The sequence below is a fragment of the Protopterus annectens genome, chromosome 12.part0, assembly GCF_019279795.1.
Source record: "Protopterus annectens isolate FY-2018-M chromosome 12.part0, PAN1.0, whole genome shotgun sequence".
NCBI lineage: Eukaryota > Metazoa > Chordata > Ceratodontiformes > Protopteridae > Protopterus > Protopterus annectens.
In genome coordinates, this window is record NC_056746.1 from 1,361,891,369 (window position 1) to 1,361,910,261 (window position 18,893).

At 43.9% G+C, this 18,893-nt stretch overlaps 1 protein-coding gene across 1 annotated transcript in view; it reads left to right on the forward strand.

Moving 5' to 3' along the window:
- Positions 1–18,893, forward strand: part of LAMA5 (laminin subunit alpha 5) — a 1,615,491-nt gene that overhangs the window by 1,261,790 nt on the left and 334,808 nt on the right. The window contains exon 58 of the mRNA XM_044090412.1: positions 2,805–2,918. Coding sequence (XP_043946347.1) covers positions 2,805–2,918 — 114 coding nt within the window. The remainder of the gene's footprint in view (positions 1–2,804; positions 2,919–18,893) is intronic.

Here is an 18,893-nt window from a genome sequence, read left to right on the forward strand (position 1 = left end):
TATTCCTCACTCCTAGTACCAAAGAAATTTATCTATCCTCAACACTTATCTGGACATTCCCAGTTCAAGATGTTGACGCTATACAGCAGCTTTTTACCTGCTGGGCAAAGATCACTGGATGGTAACTTTAGGATCTCTGAAAGGGAAGCTTCACTTTCATGTGCCTATAAGACTAAGGAAGTATCTACCGAGCTGAAATTCGAATATCAGTTCTCTCTCTCCTCTGCATTGCCCTTGGCTTATCTACTCCCAGAGTATTCACAAAGCGTTCTGGCTCCAGGAGCTTACTAGGCTAAAAAAGGAATTCAAATCTATCCTGACCTTCTACAGCATCTGGAATATGTTATAGCAGTGCTAAGATGCCTAGGTTCATGGCATCTTGATTCTTGGTGCTTCCCAATGCTACAAACTATATGAGGAAGCTGCAATGGTATCTCTCAAATGGTATGACACAGCACTGCCAGGATTTGACACACACATTCCAAATATACCTTGCCTCAAAAAAATTTTTTTTGTGGCTCAGGAATGTCACCTCACTAAACAAGGGAGCTCATCTAAATGGAAAGTGGATGTATACAAGTGGCCTGCCAGACTACAGCATCTACATCTACATATCAACATGAGTATGATGTTAGGCAGTCCAGTTTGCACTAATGGTGGCTTTCAAGGAGTTACTTCTTCCAGGCAGTTGATTCTAACAGACAACACAACATAGTGGTACATCAACAAACAAGGGGAACACACAGCTTTGGAAAGTGATGCTCTGTCTTTCAGTTGAAAAATTCTCATGTGTGTGCCTTTCCACCTCTGCCTCTTTCCAAAGGTGCTCTTAAAGGTCAGACAAGACAAGCCAAGGATGATTTTAATAGCTCCAGATTGGCCTGCAACACTGGTACCCACTACTAAGGAGTCTGCAGGAAGCCCATGGCCTTTACCTTTGATTCCACTTATCTCAGAAGGACAGTCACCTGCTCAATGTCAAGCTTCACTCTCATCTATCAGCAGCCCTGCATTCTTTAAATGTGATTATGGAAGCTAGAAGACCTAGTACAAGGAAAGTGTACGCAGAAAATGGAAGAGATTTTTATTTTGGAGTATTACAAAGATTTTGGGATTTTTCTGAGCCTAATTTGAGAGTGGCTCTTCAATATCTACCTGAGTTAGTGGGACAGGTAAGCTCGTCCTTCTTCCATTAAGATCTGGCGCTGCAAGCAATTTAGCTCACTATGGAGCCTGCGGCTACTGCTGAATTGAAATACTTGTCATGGAAGACTGCTTTTTGTTGGCTATTACTTCTGCAAGAAGGGTGTCTGAGTTGGCCCCCTTGGCAGCAGTAGAGCCCTGATTTTCCATAAGGATAGGGTATCATTCGTACTAATCCTTCCTTTATGCCTAAGGTGGTTTCTAGTGTGGCTTTAAACCAAACTATTCATTTGCCTATTTTTATATGCAGACCCCAAAATAAAGGGGAAGATTTTGCACACTTTTAGATGTAATACAATGCGCTACTTTTTTTATGCACCCCAAAATAAAGGAAAGAAATTTTTGCACTGGGATTTAGATGTAATAAGGTTATTATTTAAGCAGGACTAAGGATTTTAGGCAGTCTCAGCAGTTGTTTGTTTCTTTTGCTTTGAGTTGGGCAAGCCTGTGTCAAAACAAACTATTTCTAGGTGGATTGGGTTTTGCATTGCATTTTGTTATTCCCATCATGGCAAGGAGATTCCAGCTGGGATTAGGCCTCATTCCACTAGGGCTACTGCCACTTCAACAGCATTTCTAAGGGGGTGGCAACTAAGGATATTTTGGAGGCAGCTACTTGGAGTTCAGTGCATACTTTCTCTAGCATTATCACCTTCCTCTCTACTCTAAGTCTAGGGCTGGTTTTGCCACAGCTATTTTGCAAGGCATGTTGTCAGCTCCTGCTTCGCTATGATTTGCCAGCCTCCCTTCCTCTGCTTTGGGATTCTACCCCAATTACCCAATAGTTGGGACTGCAGCAATGTGGAATGAAGAACATAGTACAGTTTTGTACCTACCATAAATGTAGATGTTCGAGGATCCACATTGCTGCAGTCCAATCCTCCTTCCCTCTGTGTTTAGGGGTGGTTGTGTAGGTGAGGTTATATGCTGATAATTTTGTATATATTGTACATATTTTTGGTGCAGGTATATTGGGCCTTGTCTTTTTAGGGTCTTCTGACATCTGGGGCAAGAAAAGACTGAGGATATGGTCATGCGCATTAGTACCCTGGCGTGCCTGACCGACCGCCATATACTTTCCGACTGGACAGCGGACTACCCAATAGTTAGGACTGCAGCAATGTGGATCCTCGAACATCTACATTTATGGTAGGTACAAAACTGTACTTTTTTTAACTTCATTTTTATTTTAAGAGGGTCTGTGTGTGATCCTCCACAAACTCCCACATGGAGTCTTTGCCCCTGCACTCCCTGTCTGTCTATACTTCCTAGCAAAAATCCGAGTTAAAAATAGTGTGATGCCGTACCTTCGACAAGTAACAATTCTGTGATTTGGAGTTGCAATCAGCACCTATATTCTGCTATGTCCCTTACAAGATACTTATCAAGTTGCCTTATTCTGCAAAGTAACCTAGTACCGGTTAAATCCTGGGGGGGCAGGAATAGATTTTTAAGCTGATCTCAGGAATCTGAGGTATTGAGCATAGCTTTCACAGCATCTGGAGGTTAATTGTCCTTAGGGTGGTTTCACAGCAAGCGTACTACAGGTTATGATTATAATCTCATTAACAGCGCCTAACACTGTTTTCATTTTATTACAGATTTGAAGCCGGTACTTAATAAGACCAAGGAGAATCTCAAAGAAGCACAGAAGAAACACAGGCAGCTTCTGCAGGACTTGCGGAATGCTCAGAGCCAGCTGAGCATAGAACGTGGTTAGTTTTTTGGGGCTTTAATTTTTTATGGAAAGGTTTATTCAGTGATGAGATAGCATGTTTCCATGGAGACAGACCTTCAGACCTTATGAATACCTGATAATGAAGTACAGATGAGTTGTAATTGACAAGTGAGTGAGTGTGGTATGAGCATTCTTGTTGGTTGTGCATATAGAGCTGAAGACTTCATCCATTGATTCAGTTAGTGCTTGAACTGTAAAAGAATCTTTGTAGCATCCAAGCATGCTAAGAGTTGCTAGAGCTTAAGTAATGCAACTTTCTAGTTGTACTTACGATGATTCTATCGCATTAAATTTACTTGCCAGCAGAACAAAACAATCAGTCTTCTTAGTTTATCCTTAAAGTGCATTCAGCATTCTACCTCCTTACGGTCCTCTTTCCTTTCACCAGTTCTCCACCATCTGTGCTAGCTCTCCTTAATTAGCATAGAGGACTAAGACTCTGACTTCCCAAGCTGATTTCTTTGCCAGTGGTTTAGGGTTCAAAACTTGCCCCCTCTCTGAAATGCAGAAGTTCCAAATGGAACTCACACACATCAAAACTGATGTGCAAAAAACAGTGTAAAACTAAACGCAAACAAGTGCAATATTTTCACATTTGGTCAACAATCCCTGTACCCATCTTACAGTATAGACAACATACATCTTCAGAATGAAACTATGGAGAGGGACCTTGGAACATGGGTAAATAACTCCCTTCCCTTGACTATCACATTGCAACAGTGGTTAGGAAATCCTTTTACCTGGTGCAGCTGATTCCAAAAGGTATTCCTTCTAGATCCAAGGAAGTTCTTACCTCTCTATATTCCACATTGATCAGACCTATTATTGAGCACAATGCCCCTTTTGAGATGCATCTTACTAGGCATATCAAGCAACTGGAAAGACTCCAGAAGTCCCTAACTAAAAAGGATTAAATGACAAGAGCTACCTAGAAAAGACTGGAAGCATTGTCCCTTTATTTCAGTATCCTACAGACTCGTTAGGATAATGTGTGCCTTGTCCTTCAGGCTAATAGGGATCCAGCAGTCCAAGACTTCTTATATCTCCACAAATCAAACAGTCTATCACTAAAATGAGAGATCTAAATCTGCTTCATCAAATAAACAAAACAAGAGGAAGAGAGAGATTTGTCACAAAATGCTTACTCCCTCTCTAAAACAAACTTCCACTCCAAATTAAGCAATGTGATATATCAGATAATTGGATGGATATCCACACATTCATCTCTGGTATGACTGGCTGGTTGCTTCTTAAAAAAGGGGCGTAAGGTCTAAGGGTGGGGTGGGGTAGGTACTGGTAAGGTGTAAATGGCCGAACGGCCTGTTTGCTTTGTATTTTGTATCATTCAGTGACTCTACATGTTCCAGACCCTGTTGAATGCCTTCATGGATTCCCTCTCCAACAGACATTTCAAAAGCCTATTCCAAAGATCCACAACATTCAGTGAAAAGAAGTACTTTCACAGATCGGGGGAGTTGTTTATCCCTATATCCTGCTACTTGTGCCCAATGTCCTTTTTTCCAATGTTGCACTATTCACTAGTGGGTTTACCCTTCTTCCCATCTGCTTGTCAAGCCAGGTTTCCAAAGCTTTTTCAGTCCCTGATGGTGCGTCAGACGTCTGACATGTTGGCAGGTACATGGGCCATAAATGTGACATCTGCACGCACCAGCCCTCAGACCTTTTCAACCACCAGCCGTACGCCAGGTGATGTTCTTCGTGTTTCACTGTTGCAGTCATCACATTTGGGTTATCTGCTTGCAGTAGACCTCAGTCGGCCTGATTATCAAAGTCTTGGGTCCTGTGTCTGATGCTGTCTCATCTTCCATGACGTCAGGTAGTCAGGGGTATAAAGCATGCAGCCGACACCATTACCCCAGTCTTTCTTGCCGTGCAGTGCCCAAAGCAGAAGCAGTTTGCAAGTGCTGGTCAGCCGACTCCTGAAATTTTCGTTTACGAGTTTCAGAACCGAAGTTTTCAATTAAGCTAAGTACCCCATTGGGGAACCTTTTTCTTGCTCTAAACCAGTCAGTAAAAGTTAACGATTGTATTCCTTGTGGAAAGCAAATACCTCATAAAGATTTTCATTCGTACTATATTCCTTGCCTAGGCCCAGATCACGATGTACCTTGCTGTCGGTCTTTTGCCTTATTCAAACCTCGAACTATTCGTCGTTGGTTTATTTACACTTCTAAATATTTTGGTACTCGGTTGAATTATCCAGGAAATGGCTTTGTTAAGCCACCCGACTACCGACATTCCGAAAAAACACAAAGATAAAGACAGAGACAGACCGCATAGGTCCAAAGCTGCCTACAACGCTTCTCCTAAGCTAGTTGCCAGTTCGCCGGTACTCAGTGAGGCACTTTTGCAGCCCCTGATACCCACTACTTCAGATTCGCAGGCCTCTGCTGAGAAACATTCAGAGTCCGGTATGCCATGAGATGCTTCTTTGACTGTGGAACCTGCGGATGTCTCTACCTTGGATGGGTCTGGAGCCGCTGTGCAGGCACCGGCTTCTGAGGGTGTATTCAGGCCTACTGACTTCCATATTAAACCAATGCCATCTTCCTCCTCAAGGCCTAAAACTCGATCCATGCCTAGAAAACTGACGCCCAGACTGCATGGTCAGGCCCCTATGCCTAAAAAACAATTGATAAGAATGGCTGAAGACCTTATTAACCTCATCAGGGGAAGCCACCCTTCCCCCTCTAAGAGACCTAGGACTGATTTTCCTTCTGATTCTTCTGATCAGGACTCTGAAATTTCTGTGTCCTCTGATGAACAGGATTTACCATTATCTACCTATGAGGATTCTGATGCAGAGGATTCCATTCCCTCTACTTCCCCTCCAGAGGATTTCTCTTTTGGTGAAACCTTGCATACTCTTAGGGAGCATTTTCGCTGGGAGAGCCAGGATTACTCTGACTCCAAAAAGAGGATTAGAGATTTATTACTCCTGCCCCAACACAGGCCTTTGGCCATCCCTCCTGTACTGGACATTGTTGATGCTGCCTTCTCGGAATCTAGCTTGGCCCCTGACTCTTTACCTCCTGCTCCCAGAAAAGATATTACAGGGATCCTGACTCTCACAAGATCCTCTTTAAAAATACTACTGTGGATCCTGAGACTATTTCACAGGGACCCAAAGGCATTAAGTGTACTACTGCCAAAAATCCTACCCCCTCTGATAGAGATTCCAGGGCGCTGGATAGATGGGGTAAGAAGGTATACACTTCTGCAACCTTTGCCATTGGGGCCTTAAACTGCCAGTTTCATATGTTAAAGTATCAGCAGCATATCACTGGATTGCTTAAACAGAAAATGATGTTGATTCCTGACTGTGCTGAAAATAAAGATTTATAGGATTTAATGTATTCTGCTGAACAAGTTGGAAAACATACTTCGCAATGTGGTTTTGATTCTTTTGAGGCATCTTGCAGGGCTGCTGTCACTGGGTCTGTACTTAGAAGGCATGCCTGGTTTAAGGAGCAATCTTTGCCGGATCATGTTAAAGCTAAATTGCTGGATGCTTCCTTAAACCAAGACCGCCTGTTTGGCAACAAAGCAGAAGTAGTACTTAAAAAAATGGAGGAAAAAGCTAAATCTATGCAAACTGTTAAAATATTTCCTGCAAGTACAGCCTCCCAGATTCAGTAGGCATTGGCCCTCTAAGAATTGGTCCTTTCCTGCCTCTTCCGGGCCTTCTCAGTCCAAACCCAGAACCAGCAGAACACCCAGGCTTCAGTCCCAAGGTATTCACCAGACTAAGCAGTGGGGGGCTCCCACTTCCAAAACAGGGATTAGTAAGACTCCCCCCTATGGTAAACTGTCTCAATGACTTAACTTTAAACCTTCCAAGCCCTGCACAACTGACTGCTCCTTTAGGGGGAAAGATTGCCTTGCAGGCAAAAAATTGGGAATTTATTACCCAGGACAAATGGGTTTTAAATATAGTTTCCCAAGGATACAGATTCCACTTCCACTCCTTACCAACCCCAAATGGTTGGCCAGATCTACCCCCAAATCCGTGGGCAGAGGCTCAAAAGCAAGTTCTCTCTCTTTTAGGAATCAGGGCTATTCAACCTGTCCCAGAAGAAGAATGGGGGACAAGGTTTCTACTCAAGACTTTTTCTGGTACCCAGAAAGACAATTCCTGGTGTCCTATCCTGGACCTGTCTATCCTAAACACATTTTTGGTAATCCAAAAATTCAAAATGCTAACTCTTCATCAGCTGCTTCCTATGTTAGGTAAAAATGCCTGGTTGGCAACACTGGATTTAAAGGAAGCCTACCTGCACATCCCAATAAGGGAATCTTGCAGAAGATACCTACACTTCAAAGCAGGCTACATGCACTATCAGTTCTCTGCATTGCCGTTTGGCTTATCTACTGTTCCCAGGGTATTCACAAAGTGCCTAGCTCCAGTCATTGTATTTTGCAGGCAAAGAAATATTCAAATATACCCATACCTGGACGATTGTCTAATTCAGGCAGAAAACCAGGACATACCACTAAATCATCTGGCATTTGTAAGGAAATTAACTTCTCTGGGGTACACCATAAATGGAAAGAAATCACATCTTGTACCCTGCTAACAAATTGTATTCCTGGGAGCAAGCTTGAATACAACTTCCCAGATGGCCTACCTTACGCCAGAGAAACAAGTTCATTTGACAGTCTACTTCAAACTACTGGCCACAAAGACCCAGATGTCTGTAAGAAAAATACTGCAAGCCCTGGGGTTCATGGCCTCCTGCATTCTACTAATTCCATATGCAAGACTGTATATGAGGAAACTACATTGGCATCTAAAAAGCCTATGGTGTCAACATTCTCAGGATCTAGAATCAATTATTCCGATCATACCTTGTCTACAGATAGCGTTCCTTTGGTGGGCAGAGGCCTGCCACCAAAACAAGGGACTGCCATTCACTCTACCCCCTGCCACCCAAACCCTAACAACAGATGCATCAGCCTATGCATGGGGGGCTCACTTGGCAGGGAAGTGCATTCAGGGCAAATGGAAACCAAGTCAAATGCACCTGCATATCAATCAAAAAGAAATGTTAGCTGTACAGAATGCTCTGATAGCCTTCAAGGACCACATTCTTCCAGTACAATTATTGGTAAAGACGGACAATACCACTGTTATGTGGTACATAAACAAGCAGGGAGGAACCCACTCATATCCTCTCTGCAGATTAGCCATGGCTCTGTGGAACACATACTTGAGTTACCAAGTGCACCTACAGGCTCAATTCCTGCCAGGAAAGATAAATACACTGGCAGACGACCTAAGCAGAAATTTCATGGACCCACACGAGTGGAAACTGGAAATAAAGATATTCAAAATGTTGAGAAACAAATGGGGGAGCCCAGAGATGGACCTGTTTGCCCCCCCCCCCCCAGAACTACCAATTGGACAAATTCTGCACAAGGACTCCCCATAAACAAGCTTAGAAAGTGGATGCCCTATCCTTCACTTGGAAAAACCTATCAGTTTATGCCTTTCCTCCTCTGCCTCTCCTCTCCAAGGTACTACTAAAGATCAAACAGGACAAACCAAGGAAAATACTGATTGCACCAGACTGGCCATGCCAACACTGGTACCCCCTCCTGCGCAGTGTGTCACTGCTGGCAGCATGGCACCTGCCTCAGACTCCTGCCCTGCTGTCCCAGCAAGAGGGCCAGATTCTGCACCCCCAGCTTCAAACCCTGAACCTGGCAGCCTGGCTAATTACCTAATCTGTTCGTTACCATCCCTCAGTAAGCAAGTGATGGATGTCATTTTGGAAGCAAGGAGGCCTAGTAATAGAAAATCTTATGCTGAAAAATGGAAAAGATTCTGTTCCTGGAGCCAAACTCAAGGGATGAGCACAGTAGTGCCCAATTTACCTCAGATTCTTCAGTACTTAACTGAGATGCTTCACAAGGGCCTTTCCTTTTCCTCCATCAAAATTCATGCCTCAGCCATTTCAGCTCATTATAACACAGAAACATCCCTCTTCTCTCATCCACTGCTCAAGCAGTTCCTCAGAGGGGCCAAAAACTTAAGGCCACCCAGGAGAGCCCCTACTCCAGCCTGGGACATTAACTTTGTACTGGAAAAGCTCACTTTACTACCTCCCTTTGAGCCAGCTGCAAATGCAGAGTTGAAATTCCTTTCTTGGAAAACAGCCTTCCTTCTAGCCATCACTTCAGCAAGAAGGGTGTCTGAATTACAGGCTCTCATGGCAGTGGAGCCTTTCATCATCTTTCACGCAGACAGGGTGTCCCTCAGGACCAATCCCTCCTTCATGCCTAATGTGGTATCCAGTGTGGCCCTTAATCAGTCCATTAATTTGCCTACCTTCTTTTCTAATCCACAGAACAAAGGTGAATGAATACTGCACTCCTTGGACGTGCACAGACAACTTAGATTTTACTTGGACAGGACTAAACCTCTCAGGAAATCTGAACAGCTACTGGTTGCATTTGCTGCAGGGGCAGAGAGGAAGGCCATTTCAAAGCAAGCCATTTCTAAGTGGACAGGCCACTGCATTCATTTCTGCTATAAGCACCATGGAAAACCTACCCCACAGGGGATAAGACCACATTCAACCAGGGCTGAATCTACCTCTACAGCCATTCTCAGAGGTGTCCCTACCAGGGACATCCTAGAAGCTGCTATTGGAGTTCTGTACATACTGGACCTGATCATCACCAACATGGGGACTCTATGCTCCAGACCAGAAGTGTATCCCTCACTGGTAAGATCAGACCATAAACTAATCTCACTAGATATTCACATCCCGACCCCAGCCCCTGCCCAGAAAACCACAGTGAAAAACTTCTCTAAAGCAAATTTCACACTCCTCAAAACCGAGGTGAAATCCTTCAAAGCCCCCGGGCCTGTGGAAAATATGGCCCAGACCGCAGAATCCTTTATAAACGCATTCTATGAACACCTTCAAGAATGCATGGATCATGCAATCCCAAATAAAGCCAAGACCCAATCCTCCAAGGTTAGGCGTCCTGTCTGGTGGACCCCAGCCATAAACAAACTATACAATAGAAGGAGGAAGCTACTACATGATAGAGCAAAATCCCAAAAAGGGAAGGCATCTCTGATCAGTATTAGCAAAAAACTACGGGCACTCATAAAATCATCTAAGGCCAGCTTCGAGAGAAAAATTGCACAGGACACTAAGGATAATCACAAGGCTTTCTTTAGTTATGTTAGGAACCTGGGTGGGAATTCCCAGATATGCTCAGAATTAGTCCAAAATGACAAAAAATACACCGAACCCACAGACATTGCCAACATCCTAGCTGACAGGTTCAGCTCAAACTTCTTCCCCCCTTCCCCACCAAAAGTGCAAGTATCTATCCCAGCAGAGTCCTGATATCTCAGATGCTCAGGTAAGAGCCGCCTTCTCCAAAGCAAAAAACACAGCATCAATGGGACCAGACGGTGTCCCGGGCTGCGTCCTACATGAACTCCAAGAAGAACTAAACCCAAACATAAAACTACTGTTCAATCATAGCCTTATTACAGGATATGTACCCAAAGAGTGGCGTACAGCAACAGTGGTCCCTCTCCACAAAGGTGGTGCCTCAACGGATCCTGGAAACTATCGCCCCATAACCCTGACTAGCTTGGTCTGCAAAACTATGGAAAGGATCATCATGGACCTCATAAATAAAGATATTGGGGACCTACAGACACTGGATCCTACCCAGTTCGGCTTTGTTAAGGGCAGATCCTGCCTCTTAAACCTGGTCGATTTCTTTGAAACAGTCACAAAGGCCATTGACGAGGGGAAGGTGGTCCACACAGCCTACCTGGACCTTGCAAAAGCCTTCGATACAATACCCCACTCGGGCATTATAGATAAGCTCACCAGCTTAAATATAAACCCCTATGTCACTAGATGTGTTGCAAACTGGCTCAAGGACAGAACCCACATGGTTAGAATTGCTGGAGCCATGTCAGACTCCAAACCAGTTACAAGTGGCGTCCCACAGTCCTGGGACCTCTCTTGTTCGGTATATATTTCTCGGAGGTACAGGCTAACACGGAAGACTGTGGCTGACAAAGTTCACAGATGACTGCAAACTGGGCGCCATAATCGACTCTCCAGCCGACACAAGCATCCTACAAAAGGGCCTCATAGAAACAGACAACTGGTGCCAGAGCCATGGCCTCAAGCTAAATGCCAAAAAGTGTATAGTCATCCCCTTTGGCAAAAACAAAGTGCCCACAAATTACCACATAGGTGGTAATCCATTAAGTACGGAAGAAGTAATTAGGGACCTGGGTACCCAAGTTGATAGCAATCTCTCATTTGACAACCACATGGCCAAAGTGGTTAGAAAAACATTTTATATAGCCCACCTAATCATGAAGGGATTCACATCTAGATCAGGGGAGGTCATCGTGCCTCTTTACTCATCAGGCCCATACTTGAGTACAATGCCCCTTTTGGGATGTACCTTACCAGACACCTGCAGCAATTGGAAAGACCCCAAAAGTACCTCACCAAGAGGATCAAAGGGCTCAAACAGATGCCATATGCTGCCCGGTTAAAGAAACTCCAGCTCTACTTAGTGGCATACCGCCTGCTCAGAGGCGATCTGTGCCTGACGTATAAAGCCATGTCCAACCCAGAATTAATGGACATGCTGCACCTCAGAAAATCCAAATCCCATCGAGCTACGCGCTCGAGACTTGAACCTCAGCACTGAAATAAATAGGACATGCTGGAGGGACAGATTCATAACCCAGAGGCTCCCTTCACTCTGGAATAAAATCCCAGTCCAGGTTAGGCAGAGTCCCCCATTGACTCTTCAAGAGGAATCTTGATGAGTGGATGGGAGATTGTAGGTTTACCCCGGGTATCACTTCTGTGTCACTGTTGGACAGAGGCAGAGTATACTAACCTCGAAAAAGGGCATAGCAAAATTCATTTAAAATGGGTGGTGAAAGCCAAACACATTCTGGCTAGGCTTATAAATGCCCTAGGGCAGATAGCCTAGTATGAACCTATGAACCTTCACCAAGCATTACCATTTTCCAATTTTCTCTAAATCCAGAGCTGGCTTTGCCAGTGCAGTCTTTCAGGGGCTTATAGCTGGTCCTAATGCTACCTAATTTCCTGCTCCCAAATGTGATGACTGCAACAGTGAAACACGAAGAACATAGTACAGTTGTGTACACTTACCATAAATGTAGATGTTCAAGTGTATTCACTGTTGCAGTCCTGGTTACCCTCCCTCCAGCCCTCTGACTTCTTTTGGCTATACCTCTATTCCTTTTTACTATGCTTAAAGCTTTTTGGTGTTGCTTTTTTGTTGGAGGTGTAACCTTGTATATATATATTTAATTGCTTCCCATTGGGGGGCACCTGACATCTGGGACAAGAAAAACTTATGTAATGGCGTTGGCTGCATGCTTTATACCCCTGACTATCTGACGTCATGGAAGATGAGACAGCAACCGACGTAGGACCCAAGACTTTGATAATCAGGCCGACTGAGGGCTACTGCAAGCAGATAACCCAAATGTGATGACTGCAACAGTGAATACACTTGAACATCTCATTTATGGGAAGTGTACACAACTATACTTTCTCTTGTAACTCAGTTCTAAAACTGGATCAGTTTTGACTTGACAACTCTTTCTGGCCATGATCCAGGTTATCTGTTGTTTTGGAGATTGTTGTCATCTACGAAAGCTACCAGCCCCCCCCCCCCCCCCAGGACTTTTCTTTCCAGTCTTGTTAGGGTAACAGGTCTGTATTTCCCTAGATTTTTTTTCTGCTTCCCCCTTGTACAAGGCTACCACAGTTGCTGTCTTCCAGTCCTAAAGCACTCACAAGCTGGTTAGAATTCTGAGGACCCTAGGAGGCAGTCCACCATGTCCTTGTTCTTTAGCCTGCATTATGGAAACCATTTCCCACTCATTGATGACACCCTCACTTTAATTCTTTCACTCTTTATGAAGAGAAATAATTCAGTTCTGCTTTTGTTCCGTCTTCAGTGACCTCCCTGCCATCTTTGCTGAGCCTGGTCATGTCATTCCTTTTTTCTGCTTTGTATGTAAAAAAGCCTTTGCTATTCTTTGTAGGGGTTACACTGGAATGTTATCCCTTATGCATGGAATTTGCTGAAGGCAGATGTCCAATCCACTTCCAGAATTTTTATGGATGTCCCTCCATGAGCATAATAAGTCCTCCATATTTGATACTGTACTGGCATAATAAGTCCTCCATATGTGATACTGTACTAGCATAACAAGTCCTCCATATGTGATACTGTACTGGCATAACAAGTCCTCCATATGTGATTCTGTACTGGCATAACAAGTCCTCCATATGTGATACTGTACTGGCACACTTCTCATAAGAAGGAGAAGTGCATTACATTGCTTGGTTATTTTTGCTATAAAAAGTGAACTCGTCATCAGCTCACTTCTGCAGGTCCATTCCAGTTGACTTGCAGAGAAGAGTAAATACCCATTTTTAGAACCCTTATTAGTCTTTGAATTGTTATTGATATTGTGCCTATTGTGACTGCTGTTTTTGGATTTGACAGTTACTTTTTGGAAACTGGATTTTTTTTTTTTAATTTTTTGAAGTTAGCGACATCCACAGGAAAGTGTTTGAACAAGTATCCATGCAGAAGGCAGTTTCTACCAATGGATTTCTACAGTTGGTGTCTTTTTTCTCAAAGTGAGAAACACTGGGTTTCCTTCTACTAGCAATGTGTTGCTTAAAAGAAAGAGGCTCCGACCAGTAAAATCAGAAATGTCAGGAACTGTTTGACATTAGTCCAGGCCAGACGTCTCCAGGTGAGTCTTCTACCTCTAGACTTCAAACAAAAAATGCACAAAAGATGGAGTACCAGAAGATTCCCATTAAACATTCATCAAGGAGAGAATATGATGCCTTAGAGACGGTCATCAGTCCCACATAGGTCAGCTGACATCAGTGTTTGAGACACCTCGTCTCATGCTTCCCAAGCCCTGTGTCTTGTCTATTGTGGAGTCCTTAATTTTCTTGATGCCTCTGGAGATGAAATTCAAAGTTTGGCTGCTGTTTCACACATGCCTATGGAAGATACTGAGATACACGTGCTGGACACAGTTTCCAGTCATCCACCTGAATTAGATATTCCAGTCATTTTAATGGATGCTAGTTAAGACAGCCAGTTTAAAAATTTCTGCAGATCCCACATTACTGAGACTTTGCTTTCCTTCTAGATAGTAGGCCCAAAGCCTATGGGCCAGGTGTTGACTCTTATGCTGATACCCCAATTTGCATTTGATTCTAAGAGGTTTGCAGAAGCATATATTATGGCCTGGCAGAGAGTCATCCTTTGGGCAACATAACAGTGCATTTGAGGTACCCCTCCAAAGAAAAGGAAGGAATCCCTCCTGACAGTCTTGTCAACGTCAGACCTAGAAAAGGAGGGCCTGGAGTATCATTTTCAAGTATTATCTCCCATGAGACACTGGGGTACTATAACATTGACAGGATTATTTCTTTGGACTTTCTAATAGAAAATGTCTCATTTTATGACAATTAGAATTTGACGTGGGACCATTTTTTTTCCAAAAAGTATTGAAGTCCTAGAAAAGATAACTTGATTTGATGGGCATGAAAGATTCTGAGTCCTTAGTGGAACCCTTGTGCATATGGTGTTTAAGGATGCCTTAATTCAGTGTTTCTGAACACAAGATGCTCCTTAAAATTCACTAATACAATACTGACTCTTGGTATTCCAGCCTGCAGAAGCCCAAGGTCTGTCCTGAATACCAGAGCTTTTACCAACGCACTATTAAGCATCGGTACGATTTTGCATTAAGCTATTTTGGGCAAAGATTTAATTATACAATGTCGTCGGATAGCCATCCAACTACTGGAGTTCACAAAAAACGCAAAGAAAAAGAAAAAGACAGGCAACCGAGGTCCAAAACCGATGACAAAGCTTCTCCTAAGCAAGTCGCCGGTTCTCAGTGAGGTGCTTTTGCAGCCCCTGACTCCCGTTACTTTAGAGTCGCAGGCCGCTACCGACTCCCACGTCGAGTCAGCCAGGCCACAGAAAACTCAAGGTATTGGAGCCCTTGGAGATTATTCCCTCAGATGGGTCCGGAGCCGCTGAGCAGGCATCGGCTTCTGAGGGTGTATTCAGACCTAAACAATTATATATTAAACCAACTTCAAAGACAAAGACTAAAACACCTTTAAAGGCAAAGAAACAAGTTCACCAGTCACAAGGGCAGGCCTCCATGCCCAAAAAACAGATGCTCAAAATGGCCGAAGACTTAATTACCTTGATCAGGGGTTCCCATCCCCCTCCTGATAAGGTTAATCAGGGGTTCCCTTCCCCCTCCTAAGAGGCCTAGGCAAGAGACAGACTATGAATCTTCAGATCAGGTTTCCATTTCTTCTGATTCCTCTTCTGATCAGGAATACTCTCTTCCCCCCTATGAGGATTCTGATGCTGAAGAATCAATTCCTTCAGCTTCTCCTCCTGAGGACTACTCTTTTGGGGAAACCTTGCATACCATGAGGGAGCACTTCCACTGGGAGAGCCAAGATTTTTCAGAATCTTAGCAAAGGCTCAGAGACTTCCTTTTATTACCTCAACACAGGCCTCTAGCTATTCCACTTGTGTTGGACATTGTAGATGATGTGTTCTCGGAGTCTAGTCTGACCCCTGACTCTTTACCTCCAGCTCCTGTTAAACCAGACAGATACTACAGGGTCCCTGACTCTCATAAATTCCTTTTCAAAAACCCTACTGCAGACCCAGAAACTATTTCTCAGGTTCCAAAAGAGGACAAGGCTTCTACTGCAAAAAATCCTACCCCCCTGACAAGGATTCTAGGGCTCTAGATAGATGAGGAAAAAGATTTACACATCTGCTACTTTGGCTATAAGGGCCTTAAATTGCCAGTTTCATATGGTCAAATATCAGCAATATATCATGACACTGCTTAAACAGAAAATGATGGCAAATTCTGAATGTGCAGAAAACAAAGAAATGCAGGATTTATTGCATGCAGCTGAACAAGTTGGAAAGCATAATTTGCAATGTGGGTTTGATTCTCTGGAGGCCTCCTGCAGGGCTATTGTTGCGGGTTCTGTCATTAGGAGGCATGCTTGGTTAAAGGAACAAAATCTGCCTAACCATGTTAAAGCAAAATTATTAGATGCTCCTTTACAATATGATACCTTGTTTGGTGTTAAGGCAGAAGAGGTGTTAAAGAAAATGGAGGACAAAGCTAAATCTATGCAAATGGTCAAGGATTTCTTACAGGTACAGCCACCTAGATTTAGCAGACACTGGCCTACAAAGAATTAGTCCTTTCCAGTCTGAGACAGACCTCAAAGGGGCAGATACAGATGCCCTAGAGGCAGATCACAGCTGCAAGGATCCTACAGGTCTAAGCAGTGGAGTGCTTCTACCTCCAAAGGTGTGGAGAGGACAAATCGCAATCATACAGGAAACAGTCCCAGTGACTTCCCCCTGCCTGTACCAAGCACTTATCTTCTGGCAGCACCCTTAGGGGGGAAAACTAGCACTGTTTTGTCAAAATTGGCACATTATAACCCAGGACAAATGGGTTCTAGACATAGTGTCACAAGGCTACAAGTTTCATTTCCATTCCCTGCCAAGGGCAAACGGTTGGCAAGACCTGCCAAAAAATCAATGGGCAGAGGATCAAAAACAAGTCGCAGCTCTCATGGACATGAGGCTATTCAACAAGTACCACAACAAGAGCAGGGACAAGGATTTTACTCAAGACTGTTCTTGGTACCCAGAAAGGACAAATCATGGAGACCAATACTGGACCTATCTATTCTAAACACTTTCCTGGATATACCAAAATTCAAGATGTTGACCTTACAGCAGCTTCTGCCCATGCTGGGCAGCAAGACTTGGCTCGTGACTATAGACCTAAAAGAGACATACCTGCATGTCCCAATCCAGCAATCATGCAGAAGATACCTCAGATTCAAGGCTGGCTCAAAGCATTACCAATTCTCTGCACTGCCCTTTGGCTTATCTACTGCGCCCAGGGTTTTCACAAAGTGCCGGGCACCAGTAATTGCTTACTGCAGACAAAGAGGAATACAAATATATCCTTGCTTGGATGACTGCCTCATACAAGCAGAGAACAAGGACATTCTACTACAGCATCTGACTTTTGTGATAAGACTTTTAACATGCCTAGGGTACACAGTCAACAAAAAGAAATCAAAACTAGTACCCTCTCAAGAGATAATATTCCTGGGTGCAAGCTTAAATACAACTGCTCAGATGGCTTATCTCACTCCAGACAAACAAAGGCAACTGACTACCTATTTCAAGGAAATGGCAACAAAGGCCCAGTTATTTGCAAGAAAACTTTTGCAGGCTTTGGGCTTCATGGCATCCTGCATCTTACTAATTCCATATGCAAGACTACATATGAGGAAAATTCAATGGTACCTAAAAAGTGGCTGGACACAACATTGCCACAGTTGGGAAACAATGATTACTCTAATTCCATGCCTGCAACGGGAATTTCGATGGTGGGCAAAGGCTTGTCACCAAAACAAGGGACAGCCATTCTCACTACCCCCAGCCAGGCAGAGCCTAAAGACGGATGCATCAGATTATGTCTGGGGGGTACACATGGCAGGAAGAGGCATTCAGGGCACCTGTTCCACAAACCAAAAGCATCTACATATCAATCAGAAAGATATGCTAGCTGTTCAAAATGCCCTGACAGCCTTCAAGGACCTACTTCATCCAGGACAACTACTGATAAAGACAGACAACACCACGGTCATGTGGTACATAAACAAGCAGGGGGCACTCATTGTTATCCCCTGTGCAGACTAGCCATGGCTTTATGGTACACAGCATTGACTTACCAAGTTCATCTGCAGGCACAATTCCTGCCAGGAAAGAAAAATACTCTGGCAGACGAACTAAGCAGAAACCTCATGGATCCGCACGAGTGGCACCTGGATCCACAAGTCTTCAGCATGATAACAATGAAATGGAGATGCCCGGACATAGATCTATTTGCCTCCCCTCAAAACAATCAACTAAAAAGATTCTGAACAAGGACTTATCACAGACAAGCTTGGAAAGTGGACGCCTTATCTTTCAACTGGACAAACCTATCAGTATATGCCTTTCCTCCATTGCCTCTCCTCCCCAAGGTACTCCTAAAGGTCAGGCAGGAGAAACCAAAAATGATTCTGATTGCTCCAGACTGGCCATGCCAGTACTGGTATCCCATCTTAAGGAACTTGTCCCAATGCCCAGCCTGGACCTTACCTCAAATACCTCATCTACTGTCCCAGCAAAACAATCAGATTCTGCACAGCCAACTCAAGACCCTAAACCTGGCAGCATGGTGGATAATGTAGCCATACAAACCACACCTCTCAGTAAAGCTGTGATGGATGTCATTTTAGAAGTCAGAAGGCCTAGTACTAGAAAATCCTATGCTGGGAAATGGAAGAGATTTTGCGCTTGGAACCAAGCTCAAGGAACTGATACAGCTGTCCCAAATATTCCTCAGATTTTGCACTACTTAACTGAGATGCTGGAGAAAGGCCTATCTTTTTCATCAATTAAAATCCATGCCTCTGCCATTTCAGCTCATTACAATACAGAGCCACCACTCTTTTCTCATCCTTTATTAAGGCAGTACCTCAGAGGAGCCAAAAACTTAAGGCCTCCAAGGAGAACGCCAGTACCTGCATGGGACTTCAATTATGTCTTGGAAAAACTCGCCTTACCTCCTTTTGAGCCAGCTGCTACTGCGGACATAAAGTTCTTATCTTGGAAAACAGCTCTGCTCCTAGCAATAACTTCTGCAAGACGAGTTTCAGAGCTACAGGCTCTCATGGCTGTGGAACCATTTATCATTTTCTATCCAGACAGGGTCTCTCTGAGAACA